General features: G+C 44.3%; 1 protein-coding gene across 2 annotated transcripts in view; it reads right to left on the bottom strand.

Moving 5' to 3' along the window:
* Positions 1–26,277, bottom strand: part of NME7 (NME/NM23 family member 7) — a 110,761-nt gene that overhangs the window by 55,516 nt on the left and 28,968 nt on the right. The window contains exons 6-9 of one of the 2 annotated variants that reach the window (XM_081112564.1): positions 23,058–23,265; positions 18,768–18,873; positions 4,218–4,282; positions 1,332–1,400 (exon numbers count right to left, since the gene is read on the bottom strand). In XM_081112564.1, coding sequence (XP_080968690.1) covers positions 1,332–1,400; positions 4,218–4,282; positions 18,768–18,873; positions 23,058–23,265 — 448 coding nt within the window. The remainder of the gene's footprint in view (positions 1–1,331; positions 1,401–4,217; positions 4,283–18,767; positions 18,874–23,057; positions 23,266–26,277) is intronic. The other variant, XM_081112565.1, reaches the window with a different exon arrangement.

Genomic DNA, 26,277 nt, shown 5'->3' with positions numbered 1-26,277 from the left:
GTGGCCAGCCCTCATGCAACACCTAGGGCATCAGACAGAGTTCAGGGGGGGTGTGAGCTCAGCCAAGGGGCTAGGGCATCGGGGGCTGAGCCAGACCACAGGGCAGCAGCAGAGACGGAGCCAGACCATGCAGGGCTGGGGGCCCTTGTTGTGGCCCTGCAGCGTTTATGGTACACAATGCCAAAGTAAAATAAGACTTACTTGTTACGACAATATTTCAATATTAATCTGAAAGTAGTCATCATAACAAATAGAAATGTCAGAAGTTGAGAGAGGAGGGAGGGGACGTCATAATTAATATGGTCCCCAGAGCCCTGCCCCTGAGGGCCCCTGACTGTATCCCCTGAAGCCACTCTGCTATACACGAGGTTCTGTGTGACTGATTTTGGTGGATAATTGGGGTGAATCTGATTTCCGGTCTCATGCTCCTGAAGTTCCACCTGCACTAAATGACAAGAGCCAAGTTCTCAGCAGGGGGAGGTGGGGGCATGGACATGCAGGGCTGAGGAAGCCCATGGCTGCGACAGAATGTTCACTCTCAGCCTTGACCATGTGGGCTGAGGAAGGCCCGGGCTCCAGCAGTCCTGGAACCAGCCAGTTTTCCTTGGTGAAGGAAGGGTGAAAGGAAAGGGCCCCGAGAAGAGAGGGGATGGAAGTCTAGTCTCATGGTCAGGAACAATGAACTTCATGCAAAAAGAAAAGCGAACCTATCTCTGAACCAGCAGGGCTAAGGGGGCAGTGGACCAGCACAAATGTTCCTGAGACAATTTGATAGAGAGGGGAAGGAAACTACCTTTGATTAAATGCCTACTATGTGTTATTTTAAGGAACAATCTGGTGTACTTGAATATCGTCATTTGTTTCCAAGGGCCCTTTCAGTCTTGTTTCTTCCGTCTCAGTCCCATTTTCAGATGACTCCACCCGCATTTGTGTCGTTGAAGTAGATGGTAAGTACTGCTATGAAGTTATACGATCATGTTAAGATCTACTTGCTTTTAACTTTCTAAAGCATTTGGGACTGATAATATTATAAACTTTACAGATAATGTCAAAATGTGTCAATATCCCAGCAAGGTTTTTCCCCCTTGCATTTTCTGTTTCCCCTGCAGATTTCTGTTTCATAAATGAAACAACATTATATTTTTAAAACTGAACCAGTGGCTCTCAGGGGTAGAATATGGCAGTCACTGGGTATCACGGACTGGCAGCTGGCAGGATCCTGTATACTTTAAAGAATACTTTCCCGATTAAAGATTATCCTGAGATTCCCCAGATGTGAGACACACAAACTGTTTTCAGTACGAACGCTTTACGTTTAGTTTGATACTTACGTTATACTCAGACACCACTCCTTTATAAACTTCGTAAAACTCTTCAACATTAGCTCGATCCATGTTGAACTATATTTAAAAAAAACACACCCACAAAACCATAAGTTGACTAAGCAAAGAAAACAAACCGCACTTAAACACTCAACATTTATGATCTCTTGGATATATTTTCTTTACTTTAAAATGTAAAGTTTGCATGAATCAAATACTCTTTGAAGAAACTGCTATCAGAGGCTAGCTCATCAATAATAAAAGTGTGTAACGATTAGAGTGCTCAACGTGTCAGCATTGCTCTTGGTCCTGTCCACGCAGCATCTCCTCTGATGCTGCGACCACCCTGCCATGTGAAGGTGGTACCAGCCCCGATTTGCATGAGGCTGAGCCTCAGAGGGGCTGTGGAGCCCCACAAACCTGGGTTCCATCCCAGCCTGACCTCACTGGTCATGCTCTTCACCACAGCATTACACCTCTCCGAACAAAACTGCATTCCCAGCACAAGAAAGAGACATACATAATGCATTGGTGTTTGTGGATAAATGAGTGGCACAAGAAAAACATGTGACTAAAGAAAATTACTTGCAATTCTGTCGAGCAGGCTGAACATAAGGTTTCTCCCAAGCATCCTGAAGCCCCTGGTTAGTCCGGCGCACGGTAAAGCGCCTGGAACTCTGCTGCTCTTCCAAAAGGGGTGCAGGCACACTGACGAGACCAGCCTACAGACTCCTGCCTGCCCAGCTGCACTCAGATTTAGTGAGAAGTAGAAGCTCATCAAGTTCCAGTGTCTCAAAAACTAAGACCTTAAATGTTTTCCGAAATAGCCTCAGGCTTTCCAATTTTATTTCCCACCTCATTCCACTCACTTTGCTTACTGTTGCCAGGACTGACAATTATGGAGAAATTTCTGCCTACTCAGACAATAATTCAAACTAGGGGGATTTATTTTATTAGCAACATAACCATACAGGGAGGGAATTTTGTTTGGTTTCAGGTGTTTTTTTTTTATCCTATGTTCACACAACCTGTACTATTAATATAATAAAGTAGTAACAGAAAATACAATTTATTAAATACCTAGCAATTTGCACTGAAAATTCCACAATTCTTGCAATGAAAATTCTTCCATTAGGTAGGGTTATTTCATTTAATCTAATTAGGTAGACAATAATGGTCCCCTTGCTTAGCTGATAAAACTGAAGATAAGAATATTTGAGCCCTGGCTGTGTTACTAAGTGGTTAGAGTGTTGGCTCACACACTGATGGGCCAAGGGTTCAATTCCCGGTCAAGGGCATGTACCTGGGTTGCAGGTCCAATCCCCTTTGGGAGGCAACTGACGGATGTGTCCCTTTCACATTGATGTTTCTCTCCCCCCCCCCCCCCTCTTCTCCTCTCTCCCTCCCTTCAACTCTGTCTAAAAAGCAATGAAAAAATATCCTCAGGCAAGAATTTAAAAAAAAGCTTGACATCTGGCCACTGTCACATACCTAGAAAGCAGCTGACCCATGACTCATAAATAGATCTTTAAGACTCCAAAAATGAAGGACTATGCTTGTCACAAAATCACCAGGCATCCCCCACAGGTTTAATGAATCCTTTTTAAATTATTCTTGTTTTCACTGAGCACCTACAAGGGCCAATCACTGAGTTACGTTATTGGTTGATCTAGCCAGACTTAGATCAATGTTTACAGCTAAAATTCCCACACTGGTTATTTTTAAAGCAGGCTTAGGTCCCACAAAGCTGCGGATACATCGCCATGCTGCTACTTTGCAAAGGTTTTGGCTCACAATTTCTTTATAGTCCTAGATAAGAATCTTCTAGATAAGAATCTTCTAGATAAGATTCTTCAAATACCAACTTCCTCATCAGTCTCCAAGTTTTTGCCTGAAGACTTTGCAAACCAGTCGATATTTCTGACCTTTTCTTGACCTATGGGCAGCCCCACCAATAGGATTGGTATTTCACTATCATAACAGCAGAAGCTTGCTGGCCTTCGGTACTGTAACACCACATTGTTTATCATCTGCACCCAATTCCTCCTCAAATGCACTGGTAAGCGGAGCATAGAGGCCTGAGCCCTGAAGGAGCAATGCTGCTTCTTCAGTGGATGGTTTCCTAGACGTGTGTTGGGCAGTCTGCCAGCCACCGAGGGGCTGCAAGGCACTGGCTCTGTGAAGGTGCCAGAGGGGAAAGCCAGAAACCAGCACAAGGCCCTGGTTAGGAGAAATCCGAAATGATCTCTTCCCCAACTCCCCTCTGAGTCACAGATCCAGACAACAGAAAAGTCACTATAACTACTTGGCTTAATTCTATCTTTTCTTTGTAAAAACTAAATACTTCATTTCAGCCCATATTTGCCAGCAAAGTTCCAAGAACTGCATAAATCTACTGTACCAGCTTCAATTAGGTGCACAACTTAATTGTTAGTTCTCTCAGTGAAAGATTTGATGTGTAAAAGAATTTCAAAAACATTTTTATTATAAGACTAGGGGCCCGGTGCACAAAATTCATGCACAGATAGGGTCCTTAGACCTGGACAGCAATCAGGGCTGATCAAGGCCTTCCAGCTGCCAGCCAGGGCCTCCCTTCCATGGCTCCTGGCTGCCAGCCAGGGCCTCACTTCCCCAGCTGCCAGCCAGGGCCTTCCTTCATTCCATACCACCCCCTGGTGGTCAACGCAGATTATAGCGAGTGATAGAACTCCTGGTCTCCTGGTCGAACTCCCAAGGGGACAAATTGTATATTAGGCTTTTATATATATAGATTACCAAGTTCAGTAACTCTTTTTGTATATTTTAGTGCAGAGAAAATTCAATGTAAAACAGCTTAAAACTTATGTAGAAAAAAACAATTCCTTAATAGGTTGTGACTCATTGCAAACTACGTACCATCTGCATAGCTGAGATCTCAAAGCCTGCGTCTCGGATGGCCATTAGAATCTTCCCCAGCATTCCTGGAAATACAGAACAAACGCGTGAAAAATGCAAAACTTCTCAAGCATTTCGGCTGCTTAGAAATACAAATTTTCTGCATCAAGTTACTTTCCTTTGCTTACACTCTCTCTGAGGAAATCACATTTCCCAAGGGAGACTAAGTCCCTGAGACAGCACCTATGGCCATTCCATCCACTGGGAACCCAGCCCCTGAGACAGCACCTATGGCCATTCCATCCACTGGGAACCCAGTCCCTGAGACAGCACCTATGGCCATTCCATCCACTGGGAACCCAGTCCCTGAGACAGCCTCCTATGGTCATTCGATCCACAAGGAGCCCCAGTCCCTGAGACAGCCCACTATGGCCCCTTGATCCACTGGGAAGTAAGGGCTCCAGGAACATCAGGGATGACCCTGAAGACGAAAACATTTCTAAGATACTATTTTGCTCTAGGGCCCATGAAGTCCAGTGATGTGCAGAACATGAATATCAAACCACTAAAACTCATACTACAAGAAAATGAAATTCCCAAGTATTAGATACACAGAAAGTTCAGAGGAGAAACATCAGATTAAAACTGAAGAGGCATGCCCTAACCAGTTTGGCTCAGTGGATAGAGCGTCAGCCTGCGGACTGAAGGGTCCCAGGTTCGATTCCGGTCAAGGGCATGTACCTTGGTTGCGGGCACTTCCCCAGTAGGGGGTGTGCAGGAGGCAGCTGATCGATGTTTCTAACTATCTCTCTCTCTTCCTCTCTATAAAAAAATCAATAAAATATATTTTTTTAAAAAAACAAAAACAGCCCTGACCAGTTTGGCTCAGTGGATAGAGCATCGGCCTGCGGACTCAAGGGTCCCAGGTTCGATTCCGGTCAAGGGCATGTACCTTGGTTGCGGGCACATCCCCAGTAGGGAGTGTGCAGGAGGCAGCTGATCGATGTTTCTCTCTCATCGATGTTTCTAACTCTCTATCCTTCTCCCTTCCTCTCTGTAAAAATCAATAAAAATGTTTTTAAAAAAAACAAACAAAAAAACAAAAAAAACAAAAACAAAAAAAACTGAAGAGGCAGCAGAAGCTCCACACGAACCTGGGAAAGTGAGCATATCCTCAGAACAGTAAGACATCAAAAAGAAAAACAGCTGAAAAGAGAAATGTAACCCAAATGGATGAAGGCCCTGGGTGTCAGCAGGAGGAATTTGTATAATGGGGTCTATGAACACTGCAAGGCTGGGACTGATTTTCAGATTCCATTCACTTTCTATAAAAATATTCTAAGTTTTTTTATTTGTTCAAGTCAACTAAAATTGTCTGTCTTACATACATTCACACACACCCATTCTCACACTCACACATACCAACTCAAGACTCACATTCACACGCACGCTCTCACACCCATTTTTATACTCACACATCCACTCGCACTCATACACACCCACTAACACTCATACACACCTTCTCATACACACCCATTCTCACACTCACACACACCCATTCTCACACTAACACACACCCATTCTCACACTCACACCAAACTCACACTCACACATGCCCACTCTCATACACATTCTTACACTCACACACACCCACTCACACTCATACACACCCACTAACATCCACACACACACATTCTCATACTCATATACACACCCATACTCACACTCACACACACACACACATTCTCATACTCACACACACTCGCCATATTCTGGGTCATCTGGGTGCTCACCCAGTCATCCCAAATCACCAATAAGTACCAGTGTGTGGATGGGCATCTTATCTAGGTTACTGTTACTGCAGCTATTTTCCTTGAAGAAGGCTGAGGGATAAAAAAAATAAAATAAAAAATGATGCCATCTATTTTCCAAATGGCAAATTGGTATCACATGAAGGCCAAATGACATCATAGCACACTGTACAAACAAAGGTTGTGTGGAAGTCTGAGCATGTAACAGGCTCATGTCAAACTCTGAACAGTCTGTACCATATCCACATTGACCTTCATGATTTAGTTTTGGCAAACATGTATATCTTATCTAATAAAAGAGAAACATGGTAATTGGCGTATGACCGCTTCCCTTCCCATTGGCTAATCAGGGCAATTTGCAAATTAACTGCCAGCCAAGATGGCGGCTGGCAGCCAGGCAGCTTGAAACTAACATGAGGCTTGCTTGCTTCAGTGACAGAGGACTCCAACGTTCCCTGCCTGCCGCTGCAGGCCTCTGAGCTGCAAGCAACTATGTAACAAACATAGAAGCTAAACAAAACCCCAGAAACCTGCCGGGCTTCAGCCAGCAGGATCGCAACATTGTAAGCAAAGGCCAGAAACCTACTTTCAGCAGCAGAGGCCTAAGAGCTGGAGCCAAGCCTCAAAGCTAAAGCTGGCCCAGAATAAAAAGAAAAAAAAGAAAAAAAGGAGCGGTTGGGAGCTTCAGTCACCCCCAGCCTGAAAACAGCCCTCAGCTCCTCACGCAGACTGGCCAGGCACCCCAGTGGGGTCCCCCACCCTGAAGGGTGTGTGACCAGCTGCAAACAGTCATCATCCCCTCACCCAGGCTGGCCAGGCACCCAAGTGGGGACCCCCACCCTGAAGGGTGTATGACCAGCTGCAAACAGCCATCATCCCCTCACCCAGGCTGGCCAGGCACCCCAGTGGGGACCCCCACCCTGATCCAGGACACCCTTCAGGGCAAACTAGCCGGCACCCACCCATGCACCAAGCCTCTACCCTATATAGTAAAAGGGTAATATGCCTCCTAGCACCGGGATCAGCAGAGCCGCGAGGCCTCCCGGCACCGGGATCAGCATGACAGGGTGTGGCGCCCCAATCCCCTGATCGGCCCTGCTCTGTGTGTGACTCTGTGTGTGACAGGGTGCGGCGCCCCAACACGCCACCCCCCCCCCCCCACAGGCCCTGCTCTGTGACGGGGTAGAGCCATAACCTCCCCATCGGCCCTGCCCTGAGTGTGAGAGTGGCGGCACCCCAACCCCCTGATCAGCCCTGCTCTGTGGGTGATAGAGGGCAGTGCCCCAACCCCCTGATGGGCCCTGCTCTGTGCGTGACAGGGGGCTGCGCCCCAACCCGCCTGTTGGGCCCTGCTCTGTGAGTGACAGGGGGAAATGCCCCAACCCCCTGATTGGCCCTGCTCTGTGCATGACAGGGGGTGGCGCTGCAACCTCCCAATCGACCCTGCCTTGAGTGTGACAGGGGATGGTACCCCAACCCCCCAATCGGCCCTACCCTGAGCGTGACTGAGGGTGGAATCACAACCTCCTGATCCGCCCTGCTCTGTGTATGACAGCGGGCAGCGCCCCAACTCCCCAATCGGCCCTGCTCTGAGCCCGACCAGGGGCTGCACCTAGGGATTGGGCCTGCCCTCTGCCACCCGGGAGCAGGCCTAAGCCAGCAGGTCGTTATGTCCCGAGGGGTCCCAGACTGCGAGAGGGCACAGGCCGGGCTGAGGGACCCCCTCCCCGCCAAGTGCACAAATTTTTATGCACCAGGCCTCTAGTATATAATAAAACCCTAGTATGCAAATTGACCAAATGGCAGAATGACTGGTTGCTATGATGTGCACTGACCACCAGGGGGCAAATGCTCAATGCAGGAGCTGCCTCCTGGTGGTCAGTGCTCTCCCACAGGGGGAGCACTGCTCAGCCAGAAGCCGGGTTCAGGGCTGGCAAGTGCAGCAGTGGTGGCGGGAGCCTCTCCTGCATCCGTGGCAGCAGTCAGACATCTCCCAAGGGGTCCTGGACTGGGAGAGGGTGCAGGCTGGACTGAGGAACATCACCCACCCCCATGCATGAATGTCATGACCGGGCCTCTAGTCTATATATATAAAAGTCACGTGACTGGAATGATAGAACCAAAATGACCAGAATGATGAGTCACTATGACACGCACAGCAGTGGCCAACCAGCCAGATCAGGGCCCCAATCAGCCCCCCCAACCTCCTGCAGCCCTTCCCCCTAGCCGGTCCAGCCTTGATCAGCCCCCCAACTGGATCAGGGGCAGGGCTGGCCGGCCACCCTCCTGTGTTCCCTCCCCTGGCTGGCCCGGCCCCAATTGGGGCCGGGCCAGCCAGACCCCACCAGTGCACGAATTCATGCACTGGGCCTCTAGTCACATTATAAATTTGATCCATTATATAGCTTTGTTTGGATCGAATTTATAAAATTGTTTTAAACAGTTGTACATGAAAAAGTTTATATTTAGCTTTATATTTGGACATATTTAAGTTGCATTTAAGTAAAATAATTTATGTTAACACTGGGAATACCTTTTTTCCTTCAAGAGGAAACCCTGCCTGGCGTGGGTCAGTGTTGAGCATTGACCTATGAACCAGCAGGTCACTGTTCAATTCTTGGTCAGGACACATGCCCTGATTGCAGGCTCGATCCCCAGTAGGGGCATGCAGGCAGCCGCCAATTGATTATTCTCTCTCATCATTGAGGTTTATAGCTCTCACTCCCTGTCTTTTCCTCTCTGAAATCAATAAAAATAAATTTAATTTTTTAAAATATGTAAAAATAAAAGGAAACCCTGCCAAAAGCAATGGAGACTCCCAGAAAGCCTGAGCAGAACAACACAGGACAAAAGTGGTGTTCTATGAAGGTTACTAAGGCAACAATGATGGGGCAGCTGATCTGAGGGAAGGAATAAAGGACAGAAGAAGAACAAAGGCTTCTGAAATGATCAACATGCTGACCGGGCTTGGGTGGCAGCAGCAGAGAAGGAAGGAGTAGAAGACGTTGCCAAGCAAATGTAACAGGACGAACCTTGACAGACTGTGAAGAGGAAGGAGGAAGGTTTTGAGTCTAAGTGACTGGAAGAATGTGGCACTTTAAAGAAAAAGAAAAACAAAAACACGAGTGATGTAAACAAATGAAGGAAAAAGACACTGAATTATTTTGAACAGAGAAACAGAATTTTAGAGCAGGGCACTGACGGGTACTTGGGGACAGAGCTTGGCCGTTGGCTGAAGAAGATCACTGAGTGGTGAATGAATGAAGTCCCTGGGAGTTGGGGCATAGGTGCCGTCCAGAGATATAATGAGGTGCAGAGCGATTAGAGCTGGAATGATGAGACTAGATGACTACTGTTTGACAAAAAGAAGAACAAAAGCAAAAAAGAGCTTTAGTTTTAAAGTTTGGGAATTGAAGAATGAAAATAGATCAATACATAAAAGGAGACATGCAAGAGAATAAAGAAGATGCTACTGTGACATGACAGTAGTATCACAGCATCAAATGGAGGGGGAGTTCTTAGAAGAGAGGGACAGTTAAGACTTAACGGAGATGAAGGACCCTGGGAACTGAGATAACATAAAATTTCAAACTTCTCCCAGTGAACTTTTTTTTTTTTTTTTTTTTTTTTATCTTGGGAAACAAAATCCACTGGTCTCTTGTACTTTGAATAAATCATTCACTTGTGTATGATTTCCTAACCTCACACATTGATCATTTAGGAAATGTTAGCTCACTGTTTTGCAGTCTTCCAAATGCTGACACACTTCATTGGGCCACGCTGAAAAAATCACCCCCAATTTCATCAGCATAGTCTTCAAGCATGGGGAGCTGTCAGGCTCAAGGTGGTGAGTAGAGTTTTCCAAGATTCTAATCCTAGTGTTCACTTGGAACTTTATCATCACTTGGGTCTTTATCTTGGGCAACAACTGCTGTCAGTTGTCATGTCTTTGAAATGACAGGATTACTTCATTTGAAAAGAGTTAAGTTGCAAACCAGTGGGAATTTCTGGTGTGGCTACAGTCTTGCAGGTAAAGTGGGACTCCCTAAAAAGGCTCCTTGTTGAGTTCACAACTCAAACAACGGTTCAACCTTTCGTAAAGACAAGGTTGTATTTGAGTGTGGAGCACAAGTGCCCTCGGTGTACTGCCCTTAGTTCCACGAGTATTAGCCAGACCTGTACTTGAGGGTCAAATTACTCACTTGCATTGCTGCATTGAGGACATTCTTAGGTAAGAATGGCGTTTCCCTGAAGCACCTGATAGTTAAACATGCATGAACTATGAGCTTGGGGTGACTGTCTTGATTTGTGTGAAGGCAGTTTCCCCTGCCACTGCCCTTGCACCATCTGTGCAAATGTCAACACATTTAAAAAGGCAAATAAATCATATGTTTCCGAACTTTCCTACTTTCCACAGCATGATCTTTTCATATGACTGCACTCACATGTGGGATATAAAACTAAAAACAACAATGAACAAACAAGGCAAACAAACAAAAACTCATAGACACTGACAACAGTATAGGGATCACCAGAGGTAAGAGGGGTGGGGGTGGGTTAAGGGTAAAGGAGGTCAAATATATGGTGATGGAAGGAGATTTGACTTTGGATGATAAACACAGATGATGTAGCATAGAATTATACACTTGAAACCTATGTAATTTAATTAACCAATGCCCCCCTCCCCTATAAATTTAATTTTTAAGAAGGCAAATATAAACTCTTAGTGTCCTTATGTACACAGATCTGACCTCAGGGATACTGCTGGTGCCTTAGCACAAATCAAGGTCTTGTTTATTTTGATAAAGAAAATGCTTTACATGATTATTTAAGAATCCAGATCTAAATATGAAAGCAGTATTGAGCCTTCTGCATTAACCAATACGAAAGGAAATCACAATCTACACCTATTGTAAGTCTGTAACCACATTAAAGTACCCTGCAGAATACACCACTGACAGAATAATTTCATTCACAGATCAACCAGTAAAAAGTTCTAGTCCGAGCAGCTCTGCATTCTGCCCAGAGCGGTCAGACAGGAGGCAAGGGTATTGCTGTTATTTACGTGGCTACGTGTGGAGGCAGGACAGAGAGGACTTCAGAAACCCATTCTGTATGTCGCAGCCTGAAAAGACAAACTGTCAATAACCACGTCCTTTACTTTAGTCTAGATAGGAAATGTTCAGGTGACTGAAGAAATGACAAATAACTATGCAAATGAAGTTAAAATGCAAAACTGCGTGCGGCGCAGCCAACAGGTTCAAGGGGCACACAAAGCGGAGGCCTGCTTCCTGGGCTGGTGTGCACACAGCTAACTTGCTCCCCTGGTTTGTTTATAACCCCATGAATGCTCCCTCTTCACTGTTTTGAATGTCAAATCACCTCCCCACCTCCTCTTCCTGTGCCTCAGTTCATAGCCTCATAGTCCTCACTGGGACTGTTCAAAAGCGCCTAAGTGGCCACCCTGTATCCAACCATTAACAATACCTTTCTGAAAACTCTTGCTTCTCCTGGGAGTAGGAACCTCCCTCCACCCTCTCTGATTAGAAAGGAAGTTGCCACCTGTCCTGGTGTGGCTCAGTGGTTGAGTGTCGACCTATAAACCAAGAGGTCACTGGTTCAATTCCTATTCAGGGCACATACCCAGGTTGTAGGCTCCATCCCAGTAGGGGATGTGCAGGAAGCACCCAATGGATGATGTTTCTCTCTATTTCTCTCCTTTCCTTTCTCTCTAAGAATCAATAAAAACATATTAAAAAACAAACATGCCTCTGAGAGTGGTCACGAGGTGGTATCCACCCAAACAGGATCAGCCTTAGCACTCTGCTTCGGAGACCCGAGCAGTTCCCCTGGGAACGGGCGTATTGTTTGCACAAGCCAACCAGAGTCCTTCCCTGGGGTTTTATTTATCATTCATTCATTTTAGCTAGAACCAGGTTGAAAAGCACTCCTCCCACTGGGTTCATCAGTTCATTGCTGGCAGCCCTCGCCCTCTCTCATGGTGCCGGGAAAAGAGCGCCTAAGAGCATGATGCTGACAGGAAAGCCAGAGACCCCAGAGATTGCCCGAGGCAGTTTAGAGTCCTCCCTAAGCCCAGCTCGCCCCTGCCCTTCCACTGGCAATCTGGGTACATGAGACAGGACTGGGGATTCAGGCTGGGTTTCTGTCAGGGGCACGCTGTCCTCACCCAGCCACTGGCTTATGTGGGAGGTGATATACTGCAGCCTGAGAAAGGAAGGTTGCAGTAGGAAGGGTGGGAAAAGGGCACACATCCAAAATAAGATGTGAGCGGATTAATAAACGGTCCTCTGCTTTTCTACGTATTGGCGCCTCTTTCTTACTCTAGAAGGCCTGCGGCTCACAGCTCTCACTTGTGTTGGTGGGTCATTTGCCATCTATCACAAGTTTGTATCCTACTGCATCTGCGTTGTCAAACGCTGGCCTGTGTCTGTGCAGAGTGGAAGTGGGTTACTCACCCCAGTTTTTCCTCCAGAGCTATTTTCATAGGAATCAACTATAATTAGATTGTTGGACTCTCAGCACTTATAATCTGCCATGTAACTCGAATCATCTTTTAAAGTCTGAAAACATGAGATCGTGCTGCCTTAAGTTTTCATCTTCAAAACATTTCCTGGTAAAGGAGCATCACATGGCCTGGTCTCTGGACCCAGCTCCACCGGGATCAGTCATCTCCTGGCTTGGAAGAAGGACAAGTCCAAGGGGCAGAGCCACAGCCAAGCAGAAGGAGCTCCTGTCCTTCTCTGTGGCTGTGCCTTCTGCAGGGGAGGGTCACAGGACACACAGAAACCAGTGCCTGGGGCTCCTCTGAGGTGGGATGGGAACTCACTATCTTTGCTACGAACTCTCTGATATACGTTTTCTGCACATCTAAAGCAAGTGTGGCTCTGCTCAGGGGTCTTCACCACATGTCCTAAAATTACAGGGTCCTCTAACAGACACAGGCATGCAAAGCAGGCGAGGAGAATGGAGCTGTCACCCAAGTTCCGCTGGAAACATGCGGCGACCTGCTCCTCCTGGAACCGAGGGGGTTAACACTCTCGAGCTCAAAGGCATGCCTCAAGGTGCATCCAAAACATCATGCCCTGAATGGTGATGACTAAGTCCTGAAGTATAAGAAAGTGAAAAAGGGGAAGGCAATGAGGTGTCCACCTTATTTTCAAATGAAACACTCTTTCCAATAAATACGGTCCCTTAAGTAATACACATACAGGGTGTCCCACAAGTCTGAGTGCAGGTTTCAGTAACTTAGAAGACACGTGCTACACATATGTAGTAAAATAGTATTTGAAAGTTTCATTATATACATTTCTTTTTAAAATGTTTACCAAGACATAAACTTAAAATCAAGTATTTTTCAAAATCTAAAATAATGGAATATAAACTAAACTAAATAATTACACTTGCAAGTAGTATTTTTAGTTTGTAACATTTGTACTCCTAAAGTTATGAAAGCTAAAAAACTGTGTTCTGACTTTCAAGACGCCTACCTTAGAAGCCACGCAGCGACCCAGGTATACCACGAAGGATCGCTAAGGCAGCCCAGCAAATGCGCAGAAGTGTGTGGAGTAACACATGGTTGTTAAGGAGCTAAGTTCTGGGATGGTTTGTTATAAAGCAATAGATAGCTGATTCGAGGTTTTAAAAAATGTGTCGTGATAGAATCACTACAATTACTATTATTAATAGCTAACAGCTTCTGGAACACTTACTATGTAAACTATTCTAAGTGTATCACATGTATTAACTTGTTTATGAAGTAGGTCCTGTCACCCTCATTTTGCAGATGAGGAAAACGAGGCCTTAGAGAGGCTAAGAAATTTCTCTGAGCAAGTGTCGAGCCATAGAAGGATAATCGTATCCGCACGTCACATCCTACAATAACCCCTGCCAGGTGCTCAGGACTTTCACGGGCTGATGGCCATCCCTTTATTGTGCTCCTTCTAATTCAGACAGACGAGCATAGGGCTTGTGCTTGTAACACACATCACTGAGCTCTGAAGGGAGCCTGGGGTTCCTGAGGCTCACATCTCAGTTGCTAGGTACTAGTGCCCGGCTGCCTAGCAACAGCTGCTTCTTTATTCCAGTCGGGTGGGGAGAGCAAGCCTGACTCCTGAAGATAACGGACAGGGCGACCTCTCATTGCTTTGTCATGGACAGAGCCCCACTAATCAGAAAGGCGCAGAGTGGAGCCTGGCCTAAGCCTAGTCAGTCCTCCTTCACACAGTGACACTGGATTCAAACAGTCTGTCTACGCATCCGCCAAGTGTCTCCAGGGAGACATCTGACAAGACCAAGTTTATACACGAAGGACTTCGTGACTGAGAGCTTGAGACGCTGTAACATAACATCAGAAGCGCATGCTTAGAACATGTGTGTCTATGCTTGAATCCTGGCTCCACTACTTATTCTCCATGGGCTGTTAGGTAACTGACTTAGGTTAATCTCTTTCCACCTTCTGTCCTCATCTGTGAAGTGAGATTAGCAGTTTCCCTTCTTCGCAGAGTAACTATGCATTAAATGCAATAGTTAATAACTAACATTAATTAACTATAAGGACTGTCCCAGGTCCAGTGCCCAGCTGAGCTGAGTGCTGCGTCAGAGTTGGGCATTCTTACTGTGATGAGTATTCCTCTACTGCTGCCATGACTGCTACTAGTAACTCCTTCGTAACAATGCAGTGGCTTAAAATGCTAACAAAATCCAACATCCACAGCTGTCACCCGCAGAAAGAAAGAAAATCCATCTCATTGTTTAAGGAGCGAAGCGCTGTCCTCAGTTAAAGTCTGGTGTAAGGGAAGTCCGTGAAGCGGTCATTGCTTCTGTCCGGCTGACTGGCAGCGTCCTCCATGACCTGCCCTGACGGCCCGTGAGGCTGGCACTGGGCACGAGGAGAGCGGCCTCTACACTTGCCATGGCCCCCGCGTTAGCCTTTTGGAGTATGAGAGCCCGAATTCTGTCGGAAATTTTTTCTTTAGCAGATTTATGCATTAAACAGTTTGCGTTGTTCGTGACATTGTCCTTTCTGAAATTCAGTTTCCTTTAGTCTTTAAACCCAGGTGTTCTCTTCCTCTATGAAACTGTGTAGAAAATTCTTGTAAAAGATAATTGTGTTCTGTATCTTAATGTTATGTTTTGGCTGTAAAAAATCTATTTTCATGGAGGCTGTTGGAAAGTAATTTTAGATTTTATTTCTAAAAAGACATATTGTCTGTCTGCAATTCACTTATTAAGAAGCACATTATTTAGTAGAACATTGGCCAGTTTGTAAATGTAACACCAGAGTTATCTCTGATATGCTAATGGAGCAGGAGGACCGTTCTCAGCCAGGTCATGTTTATCAAGTTTCTTACTTTTATCAATCAGCGCTTCTTACTCAGAGCCTCTTTCAGAGATTCACTTTCCTCCCTGAATGATCATTTTGATGCTCAATAGACCAAGAGCCCGAGAAACACATCCACCCTGTGGAACCCCCTGAATTTGGGATGATTAAAATGATTACATTCCCACCTTTTCTATAGATGATTTTCCTCAAATAATTTAGCCTCTGGAATACTGTGGAGGAGGTGTGAACTTTTTGGTGTAAAGAGATTGGATTTAAACATCGTAAATCTAACTCTGTTTCAATAAAGACTCTTGAAGTGGGCCCAGTTTTGCTTAGCATGTCACAGTTGCGGAGTTTTGTGGTTGTTTTATGTTCTATCTGAAACAGTAAACAGGAAGGGGCTTTATAAGATGCAACAGAGTCAGAGTGGCCTGCAAAGCCTAAACTATGAACTACCTGACCCTACACAGAAAAAGTTTATTGGCCTTTGCCATACTGTGCATTTTTAATTGGCCCTGCCTACATTTTGGCATGTGTACCTAACTCTGAATTGTTTAATATTCTGTGAACTTGCTCACTCTCTCCAGATTTTTTTTCTAAGACAAAGATTTTAGAATGTTTAAAACAGCCACTGGAATCTCCTCCCATCTTCCAAGTTATTAATGTGAGAATGTCTATTCTCCTTTCTTTCAAACGTTTTTACTTAACCTTATTGATGTATACAGATTAACCACAGGACTAAGAACTAAGGCGCCTACATCCGCATGACTTTATTATTTGTGCTAAGAAATTCCTAGCCACAAAGATAAGGCTGTAAATCAGTAAATGACTTCATTGTACCTGTCAGGAACTTCCCCAAAGTCCATTTACACCAACAATAGACTACTCAAATGATCCCCTTTTCACAATATCCTCTCAACTTGGCAAACAACTCACTTATCAAACAACTGGGTACTTAGAAGACTTGGTTAAGATCCCTGCCCCACTGTGTCCACAAAACCTAAACTCGGATCTCACGAACGCTGCCCAGTTTCCATCAGATCTCTGCACTCACAGGAAACCTTCCATCTCTCCAGGTGGAGGGGGAACTCCACAAAGTCTGCCCAGGACCTCTCCCTTGGGGCGTCTCCTGGGCTCCGCCCAGGTGTGCTCTCTTTACTGGAACAGCTGTAAACTGCGCTTTGCTTGGTCAGCAGGCTATCCTGGCCTCGGGGGAGCTGGTGGTCAGCCTCAGGGAACAACCCAACTTCTTTTCAGCTGCTCTCTTATCAACAACTTTTTCTTTAACCTCTTTTCCTCTCAGATCCACACTAGACCCTGGATGAAATTAAATATGCCAGGAAATGGGATCATTATAGAAAAAGATAAACATAAACCAGCCATTGAAAGGGGGCCAAGTGAATCTAATAATAAATTCAATATGAAACTTTAAACTGTATTTTATTGTAGCCACAGTTTATTAACTCTAAGCTAAATTGGGTAAATTACACATTTCAAACTAGTCTTAAAGCATCTCTATAATTGAGGCTTAGAAATAAAAGGGGGGAAAAAACAACTTGAAATGCCAAAGTTTAAACTGTTTTGCCACTTGATTAAATTTTACAAAATTTCCTTTTAACTCATTTACCTCAAATGCTATGTGTCAAATATGCATATATGAAATATAGTTAATCTTTAAAAAACAGCTGACTAAAAATGATTTAAACCTGTGTAAATATAAACTTAGTCATGTGACATCATCTTTCAATTATATAATCATTTTAAATAGATTTGTTATATTTATCTATGCAATTATTAAGAGCTATAACTAGTATTCCATTTTATTTCTCTTTCCATGCATCACATTTTTCCTTAGAAAAAATAAAATCAGATAAAGATCAAATTGAATGTATTAAGATGCCAAAGATAAGCTTTTTATAAAGTTGAGGCCTTTAAACAGGAACTTGGCTCATCACATTAGAATGTGTCTGTATATTGATTGATTGATTGATTGATTGATTGTGTGTGTGTGTGTGTGTGTGTCCATGCCCAGGTAAGAAAAGTGAGGGTAACATAAAATTCCCATTTTCTTCATAGACTGTCAACCCCAGCCATTTCAAATGTTACTGCTACACCATGTGATGCTCTGCCGTGACTGCTGCAGAGCAGTGGGTGTAGAGGAAGAACCCAGAGGTGACAGGAGACCAGTGTCTGCATCCTGGCTTCCCTACTAAACTGGGAAATGACTTATTCACATAGAGCCTCATGTACCTGGGAAAAAATGACAAGCCCACCTATTTGACATGATTGCTGAGATTAAAAGAGATAGCGTACAGGTGTTCAGTCTGCTACCTGGCACATAGTGGTAAGTTCTCCATCAATTTTTATTACCCATCATGCATGTTGCTCCCCTCTAATTACGGTCCCAAGGATCTGCCAATAGACCTATATCTTGAACATGTTGATTACATTCACATGTGTCAGTTACACACATATACATACATATGCAGAATAAAAAGATTTGGAGGAAATATCAAAATGTGAACAATGACTCTCTCAGGATAATGAAAAACAAGTAACTTAAAATTTTTCTATATTTTCTACTGTGTACCTGAATTATCTTAATACTAAGAAAAAAATTAATCCATTCAATTGTTTATTATTTAGTACTAAAGGCCCGGTGCATGAATTCACGCACCAGTGGGGTCCCTGGTGCCGACATCCCCCAAGGGGTCCCGAATTGTGAGAGGGCACAGGCCAGGCCGAGGGACCCCACCAGTGCATGATAAGGGGCCGGGGAGGGACGTGGGAGGTTGGCCAGCCAGGGAGGGACCGACAGAGGGCTCCAGGGCATGTCTGGCCCGTCTTACTCAGTCCTGATCGGCCAGATCCCAGCAGCAAGCTAACCTACCAGTTGGAGTGTCTGCCCCCTGGTGGTCAGTGCACATCATAGGGAGCAGTTGAGTGGCCTTAGCATATCATTAGCATATTATGCTCTGATTGGTTGAACAGCCGACCAGACAACTGGACACTTAGCATATTAGGCTTTTATTATATAGGATATTCTAGTTTTTTCAGGATGATTTTTATTTATTTATTTATTTATTTTTATTTTTTTAAATATATTTTATTGATTTTTTACAGAGAGGAAGGGAGAGAGATAGAGAGTTAGAAACATCAATGAGAGAGAAACATCGATCAGCCGCCTTCTGCACATCTCCTACTGGGGATGTGTCCGCAACCAAGACACATGCCCCTGACCGGAATCGAACCTGGGACCTTTCAGTCCGCAGGCCGACGCTCTATCCACTGAGCCAAACCGGTTTCGGCATTCAGGATGATTTTTAAATTACATCCCATCTCATTTCCAAAAGGATTTGCTCATAAGTTCCTATGAACACAATGAATTGGACATGTTATACTTGACATAGCACTTACCTTCGCTGATGGCATGGGGCTTAATAATGCAACAGGTACAATTGGTAAATTTAGCAGAGTTCGCTGGTCCACAGACTCCACTTGAAGGAAAAAATAACTCCATTTCCTAGAAATAGAGAGAAATGACTTTGACGTGTAAAATGGAGATCAAGAATCAGAACTATTGTTAGTTAAAACTAAATACTCACTATAGTCCTGTGATAAAATTAAATTAAATTAACCATATTTTGTAGCTAGATTCAGGCAGTGTTTTCTTAAAATGTGTTTTTATCAATTTCAGAGAGAGGAAAGGAGAGGGGGAGAGGGAAACTTCAATGACGAAAGAGAATCATGGATCTGCTGCCTCCTGAACGCCCCCTACTGGGGATTGAGCCCACAACCAAGGGATGTGCCCCAATAGGGAATTGGTCCATGACGTCCTGGTTCATGGGTTGACCAACCACTGAGCACATCGGCCAGGCCAGGCTGTGTTGTTTTACACATGGTTCACTGAAACAACAACCCAGCCATGTGAACTAGTCGAAGATGGTCACACTCATCAGTACCATTAATTATTTAAACACACTTCCCTATCTCTAAGCTTTTACCACTATTAATCCAAGCTAACATTTGTAAGAGCACACTTTTACTAATTCAGAGACTTCAAAGAAAGTAAAGTTACACAAAAAATTTTCATATTACCTTGTGATCTGAGCTGCTGAAATATTTCTCATAAAGCTCCTCTCCTGTTAGCCTTTACTTTTCCCTAAACTGACCAGTAAGGAAGGACAAAGATATATAACTTTCTCCCCTAAATAAAATTCAGACTCAATTTGATAAGCTTTAAGTATATTGTTTTTATACTATATTTTATTTAACAAATTGTAAAGCATATAGTTGTACTTTTTCATAAATTTCACCTTGATAAGATCCTATGGTAACCTCATTAAAGCATTCAACAAATCTACATTCATATCTTTAATTATAAAAATAAATGGTTGCCAGTTAAAAGTTTCTCCCAAACTTTTACATAGTAATTTATATAAATACTAGAGGCCTGATGCACAAAATTTGTGCACAGGTAAGGTCCCTAGGCCTGGCCAGCAATCAGGGCCAATCTGTGGGGCGATTGGCGAAGCGATGGGGGCCCCTGCTCGAATCCTCCTTGGCTGGCACCACCCACTCACCAGCCCCGCCCCCTGCTGCAGTCCTGCTCTTGTCAGGCCATTGGGGCCGGCAGCACCTTCACTACCATCCGCTGCCAGCACTGCGTCACCAACGCCCGCCATGTTCCGCGCCACTACCTGGTGGTCAGCCACATCTAATCCTGGTCAGTCAAACTCCCACCCATGGGGACAATTTGCATATTAGCCTTTTATTAGATAGGACTAGAGGCCCAGTGCACGAATTTGTGCACAGGTGGGGTCCCTCAGTCTGGACAGTGATCAGGGCCCATCGGGGAAGGACCAGCTGGAGGGAGGGACTGCAGGAGGTTGGCCAGCAGGGGGGAGGGGCCGTGGGAGGTTGGTTGGCTGGCCCTGCCCCCAATCGGGGCCCATTGAGGCTGGGCTGGCTGGGAGGAGGGGTTGCGGGAAGTTGGCTGCAGGAACACATTGACCACCACGAGTCAGCTCCTGCGTTGAGCGTATGCCCCCTGGTGGTCAGTGCGTATCATAGAGACTGGTCAACCGGTCGTTCCTGTCATTCTGATCGTTCGGTCATAATGGTCACTTAGGCTTTTATACAGTATGTGTGTATATATATATATATATATATATATATATATATATATAATTTTTGTAAATGCTCCAGATTAAAACATTGAAAAATACCAAACTTTCTCTCTATATACTTTCCTAATATCAAATAAAAACCCTTTTATCAGAAAATAATCCAATATGAAGTGGCATGAACAATGCACCCTTATTTACAAATATGAGAAAAACCTCAAACCTAATCTTCAAAAGGGACCTTTTAAGTAAATCATGTTATTTCCATGCTAAGAGAATATTCTGCAGCCATTAAAATGTACTCTTTTGACAGTAATCTAGTGACATGGAAAAATTTTATGGTATAATATTAAGTGAAAAAAGTAATTAAGTTAAAACCATGTAAAATGGTGTTTGCTTTGCAGGTTACATAAATAACCAAGAAAACGAGCTGGAAGAAACCTATATAGTAAAAGCCTAATATGCTAGGTGTCTGTTCGTCCAGTCGTCCGTTCAACCAATCAAAGTGTAATATGCTAATGACATGCTAAGGCAGCTCAACTGCTCGCTGTGACGTGCACTGACCACCAGGGGGCAGACAGTTGACCGGTCGACCAGTCGCTATGACATGCACTGACCACCAGGGGCAGATGCTCCAACTGGTAGGTCAACTTGCTGCTGGGGTCCGGCCAATCAGGACTGCGTGAGACAAGCTGGACATGTCCTGTGGCGCTTCCACAGTACCTCCCCGGCTGGCCAACCTCCTGTGACCCTCAATGGCTCCGATCGAGCACTGGTGGGGTCCCTCAGCCTGGCCTGTGCCCTCTCGCAATCTGGGACCCCTTGGGGGAGGTCAGAGAGCTGGTTTTGGCCCGATCCTGCAGGCCAAGCCAAGGGACCCCACTGGTGCATGAATTCGTGCACCGGGCCTCTAGTATGCCATAAATAGGTAAACTGTAAATGCTGCTGACAGGATTATTGATGACAAAATTTCTTTTCTCTAGTTCCTATGACTCCCACATTCTAAAAGACGGTGAGTAGGCTACTACTTCAGCACACACAGTGGAGGGGGTGGTCAAGCATGTGGCCTGGGTACCTAAACTCACTGAGTCTGCTTCTGCAACAGTAAATTAGGATGACAAGCAACTGCATAGGATGTCTGAGATTTAAATGAGACGCTCCACTGCTTGGAACTATGCCTGTGATACACACAGTGAGCCTTGATAAACATTAGGTTTGTTATCATTTTTAATTCCAAAACTTTTAAAACACCTGTGATCTAGATCCTTGAGGTAAATTAGACATCTTCAAGAATTCCCAGTCTAGTAGGAGGCTGAATATAGAATCAGAGGGATGTGGTGGGCATGAAGCAGGCATCAAGGAAGGATGCCGTGCATAGAATCAGGGAAGTGGTAACAGGTAAGCAGTGCTGTTACTGTTTTTCTTAAGTTTTGTTGAGATATGATTAACATACATTAAGGCCAACAGTCTTGTACTACTGCGGTCTACAGGACCACATGACCACTTCTGTGACCTCATCTGCCCCTCCTCCCTCCCCCCATCCAACCACACTGCCCTCTTTGCTGCAGGCTGAACCAGTCAGGCCGAAGGCCATTCTAGGAGTAGCAAGATAGTCATACACCTGGGACACAGTAAGGGAGAGACTGGTGAGAGGTTAAGTGTAGAGAGAGGCAGGGGCCAGGTTGGGGGAGCTTTGGATGCTATTCCACAAGAGGCAAAAGTGCATGGAAGGGTTTGTAATAGTTCAATTGTTAATACAATTTGTTTTTAAGAAGGTCCCCCTGGGCACAGTTAATTTTACTTGGGCAGGATAAAATTTTCATAACCTGATTAACAGGAGAAAAGAAAAAAATCAGGCGGCATCTGCAGCAGCCCAGAAAATATAACGGTGATTTGACCACAGTGATCAGATTCAAGGTCTTTTTTGAAAGGCCAGCTGAAGGAATTTACTAATAAACTTGTAGGAAAAGTCAATTATCATAAAACTGTCTAATATTATTTAACTGCAAACATGACCAGACTAAAAACAATCTTAAATGAACTGAGAAATGTCTCATGATGCCAAGAATAAATTTGCACTTCGTTAATTCGATGTCAGTGTAAACCCAGTGTAATACCTTATTTGTGTGAATTTAAAACAAGGGATGATGCAGGAAAACTTTTTCATAAACACTAGGGAGATGTAGGAAAGAAAAAGATGTTAAACTTGGAAAGAGAGTGCTAGGGGCCTAGGAGAGAACATATCCAATGATGCCTTCTTTTTGAATATTCACTATCTGACAACTGGTATTCTTACATAAATTCCATAATTTAAACCTTGATGAGCCTTAGTAAGTTCAGTCTTTGGAACAAGAAGTGGGATACATATTTTAAACTTACCTTGGCCGTAACCAGATTACCAGCTCCCAGGGGAGATGTATCATTGAAACACTGTTTAATCCCAGGCCAAAGGTTAAGGTTTTCTCTGCTACGAGATCAGCTGTATCAATCCACCCTCCACCAGCAGCGATGGAAATGCTAAACGTTGACATCAAACAGTTCCCAAAACCCAAACTGAGTGACAGCATCGGAAACACCTTACTCGGGCCGCACAGGCGAAGGAGTCGGGGCCGTGGGCTGCATTCCTGATGCCGTCGGCTCCAAAGAGGGCTCGGATGCTTCCGGGCGCATCCGCACGCGCCACCACAGAGTTGGCAGGTCCGAGAAGTCTCTTCCATTCACATATGGCATCATCTCTTAAAATCTCCATGGCAATAACAGGACCACTTGTAATAAACTGGATCAGCTCACTAGGAAACAGGTGAAAGACGGATTTGCTTCATGGTTCTGTCCGACTAGGCATCTCTCTTCACAACAGGATACATTACAATTTGAGTATTTCAACAAATTCATGGACATTATGATCTCAGAACTACTGGATATAGTGGATTTTACGTGGACAAGGTGCATTTTTCATAAATCAAGTGCCTTGCAGTGGCCTGAATTGCCAGTGTTATCAAAGCAATTACTGTGAACAGAAAAATCACTGTTTCATTGGACTGAGACTATTTCACTGCCTTACAATGCATCCTGTTGATCTATGCTTCAGTCAATAAGCATTAAGTTTGTCTAGTTATAAAAAAAAAGAAATCAATAGGCCTTTAAGAAATACCCTTTTATTAGCATAAAAGCTGCAGTGACTTATTCCTATCTTCAATTTCAAAGCTACACATACACTGAGTCAGAAGTACTCCAAGATATGAAAAACAAAACCTTATTTTTTTACTTTTATTTCTGTACAAGGCAACAATGACAAGTTTAACTGTGAGATAAGGGACACCGTTCTTCCTACTGTGCTTAGCGGGGACAGTCTACTTTTTAAAGAAAGCCCATGCTTCTCTCTCATCTAAGCCAAGAGCGGCCGGGACCCTCCTGGAGAGAGGAGCAGGGCACCACAGCCCTTCTGTGCCTTTAACTCTTGACTGTTGCACATACTTCCTGCCCCAGTGAACCATGTTCCATGAGCCAACCCTCTTCAGTACTGACTTCTTAAATCATTTCATGCTGCCCGGCTGGTGTGGCTCAGGGGTTGTGCATCAACCTATGAACCAGAAGGTCAAGGTTCAATTCCCCATAGGGGCATATGCCTGGGTCATGGGCTCGAACCCCAGTGTTGGGCATGCAGGAGGAGGAAGCCAATCAATGATTCTCTCTCATCATTGATTTTTCTCTCTCTCTCTCCCTCTCTGAAATCAACAAAAATATATTTTCAAAAATCATTTCATGTTGAATATTTCTAAGAAATAACACGTACGTAGGAGTATTCATATCCTCCATCCTAAAAGGCCTACATGACCTCCTCAGACATATTCTACTAGGCCTTAGGTGCCAAAATAATTAGACTTAAGGAATCTAAGTCAAGGGAAGAAACATATGTTCATCCATTCAATAAGCATTTAATGATCATCTACTACAAATCAGAATAGGTTGTAACAGAAGCTTCCCTCAAGAAACCTATAATCTAATGTCCTAGTAGCACAGTTCTCTGAGCACACAGCAGAATGAGCCGCAGGATGAGCGTGGCAGGTGAATGCAGGAATGGCATGCCTGATCAAAAAGACGGTGCTTTGTGGCACTGCCTCCGTGACTGCAGCTACGTCTTTTGTTATGTGTTTCTCAATACAACACGAAAACTAGTTATTTCATACATGTGATAAAATTCACCACATACTAATTACATGTAAGACATTACATCAGGAGCTGCAATATAATGCTATAAACGTATACAAAGAATATAATAAAGAGTAACTTCCAAGATAATTATATGTTCTTATTCTAACAAGATTCAGGAATATTTTAGAACGCCTGATTTAAAACAATGTATAACATAATGCATTTCTTATATCGAACTTTTTTTTAAAACCCCTATTCTGTGTAGGGTACCAAAGGGCATGCCTATCATAGCAGCTTGGCTAACATCTTTCTTCATTAGAAATACAAGTGCTCCTTTATCAATTTACACTAATAAAAGAGAAACATGCAAATTAACCATCACTCTGTCACTCTGCCACTCCGCTACACCCACCAGCTAATCAGAGTGACTATGCAAATTAACCAAAGAAAGATGGCAGTTAATTTGCATATGCAGGCACAGAGCAAAGACTGAAGATGACTGAAGATGGCAGAGGCCACAGAGCTGGAGCGAGCAGGAGGCTTGGGTTGCTCCTGGCGACAGAGAAAGCCAAGCTTCTCACAGGCTCTGTACTCTGCTCAAGGAGGGGCGGGGGGTCTGGGTCGCCAGGGACCTGGGTCGCCGGGGGGCCTGGGTTGTCGGGGGGAACCCAGGCTTCCAGTTTGCCCTGGGCTCTGCTGGAGGAGCTGGAAAAAAAAAAAGGAGGGGCTGGGAGCAGCAGGAGTGGAGAAGCCAAGCCTTGCTTCTGCGGCAGGAGCAAATGTCCCGGGTGCCGGAGGAAAACCGGTGCCGGCAGCCAGGGGAAGGAAGGCCTATTGCACGAATCTTCATGCAACGACCACTAGTAGTAATATAAGATGCACAGATTCAACTAAATTTAAAAACAAACCAAGCCCTGGCCTGCGTAGCTTGATAGTTAGAGCTCCGGCCTTCTCACCGAAGGGTCACAGGTTCAGTCCCTGGCCATAGTTGGCACCCAATCAATGTTTCTCTCTCACATCATGTTTCTCTTTCCCTCTCTCCCCCTTTCTCTCTCCCTCCCTCTCTCCCAACTCTTTAAAAAAATATCAATGGGCCCTAACCGGTTTGGCTCAGTGGATAGAGTGTTGGCCTGTAGACTGAAGGGTCCCAGGTTCGATTCTTGTCAAGGGCACATACCTTGGTTGCGGGCACATCCCAGTAGGGGGTGTGCAGGAGGCAGCTGATCGATGTTTCTAACTCTCTATCCCTCTCCCTTTCTCTCTGTAAAAAAATCAAGAAAATATATATTTTAAAAAAATATCAATGGGAAAAATATCCTTAGGTGAGGATTAACAAAACAATAAAATATAAAATAAAAGCAACCAAGATATTTAAGACATAGATTCAGTTTCTAACATATATTTGTTGCTATGTTTCAAGAACAAAATGTATATAAAATTATTTAAAATGTAAGGATTCTAAGAACATTTATTTATACATATGAGAATGCCAAAATAAGAGTTTAAAAGCACAGCAGAAATAAATATTAGACATAAAATATAATTATCACTCCATGTTAAATCTACTAAAATCTAAAAAGAAAGTGATGCTCCTTATAATTTAAACAAATAATCTTATTTGCTTCTTATTAAAGTTTAAGATATTTAAT

The sequence above is a fragment of the Myotis nattereri genome (assembly GCF_964212035.1).
Source record: "Myotis nattereri genome assembly, chromosome: 18".
NCBI lineage: Eukaryota > Metazoa > Chordata > Mammalia > Chiroptera > Vespertilionidae > Myotis > Myotis nattereri.
The sequence above is the reverse complement of the archived record's forward strand: the minus strand, read 5'-3'. Positions and strand labels throughout refer to the sequence as shown.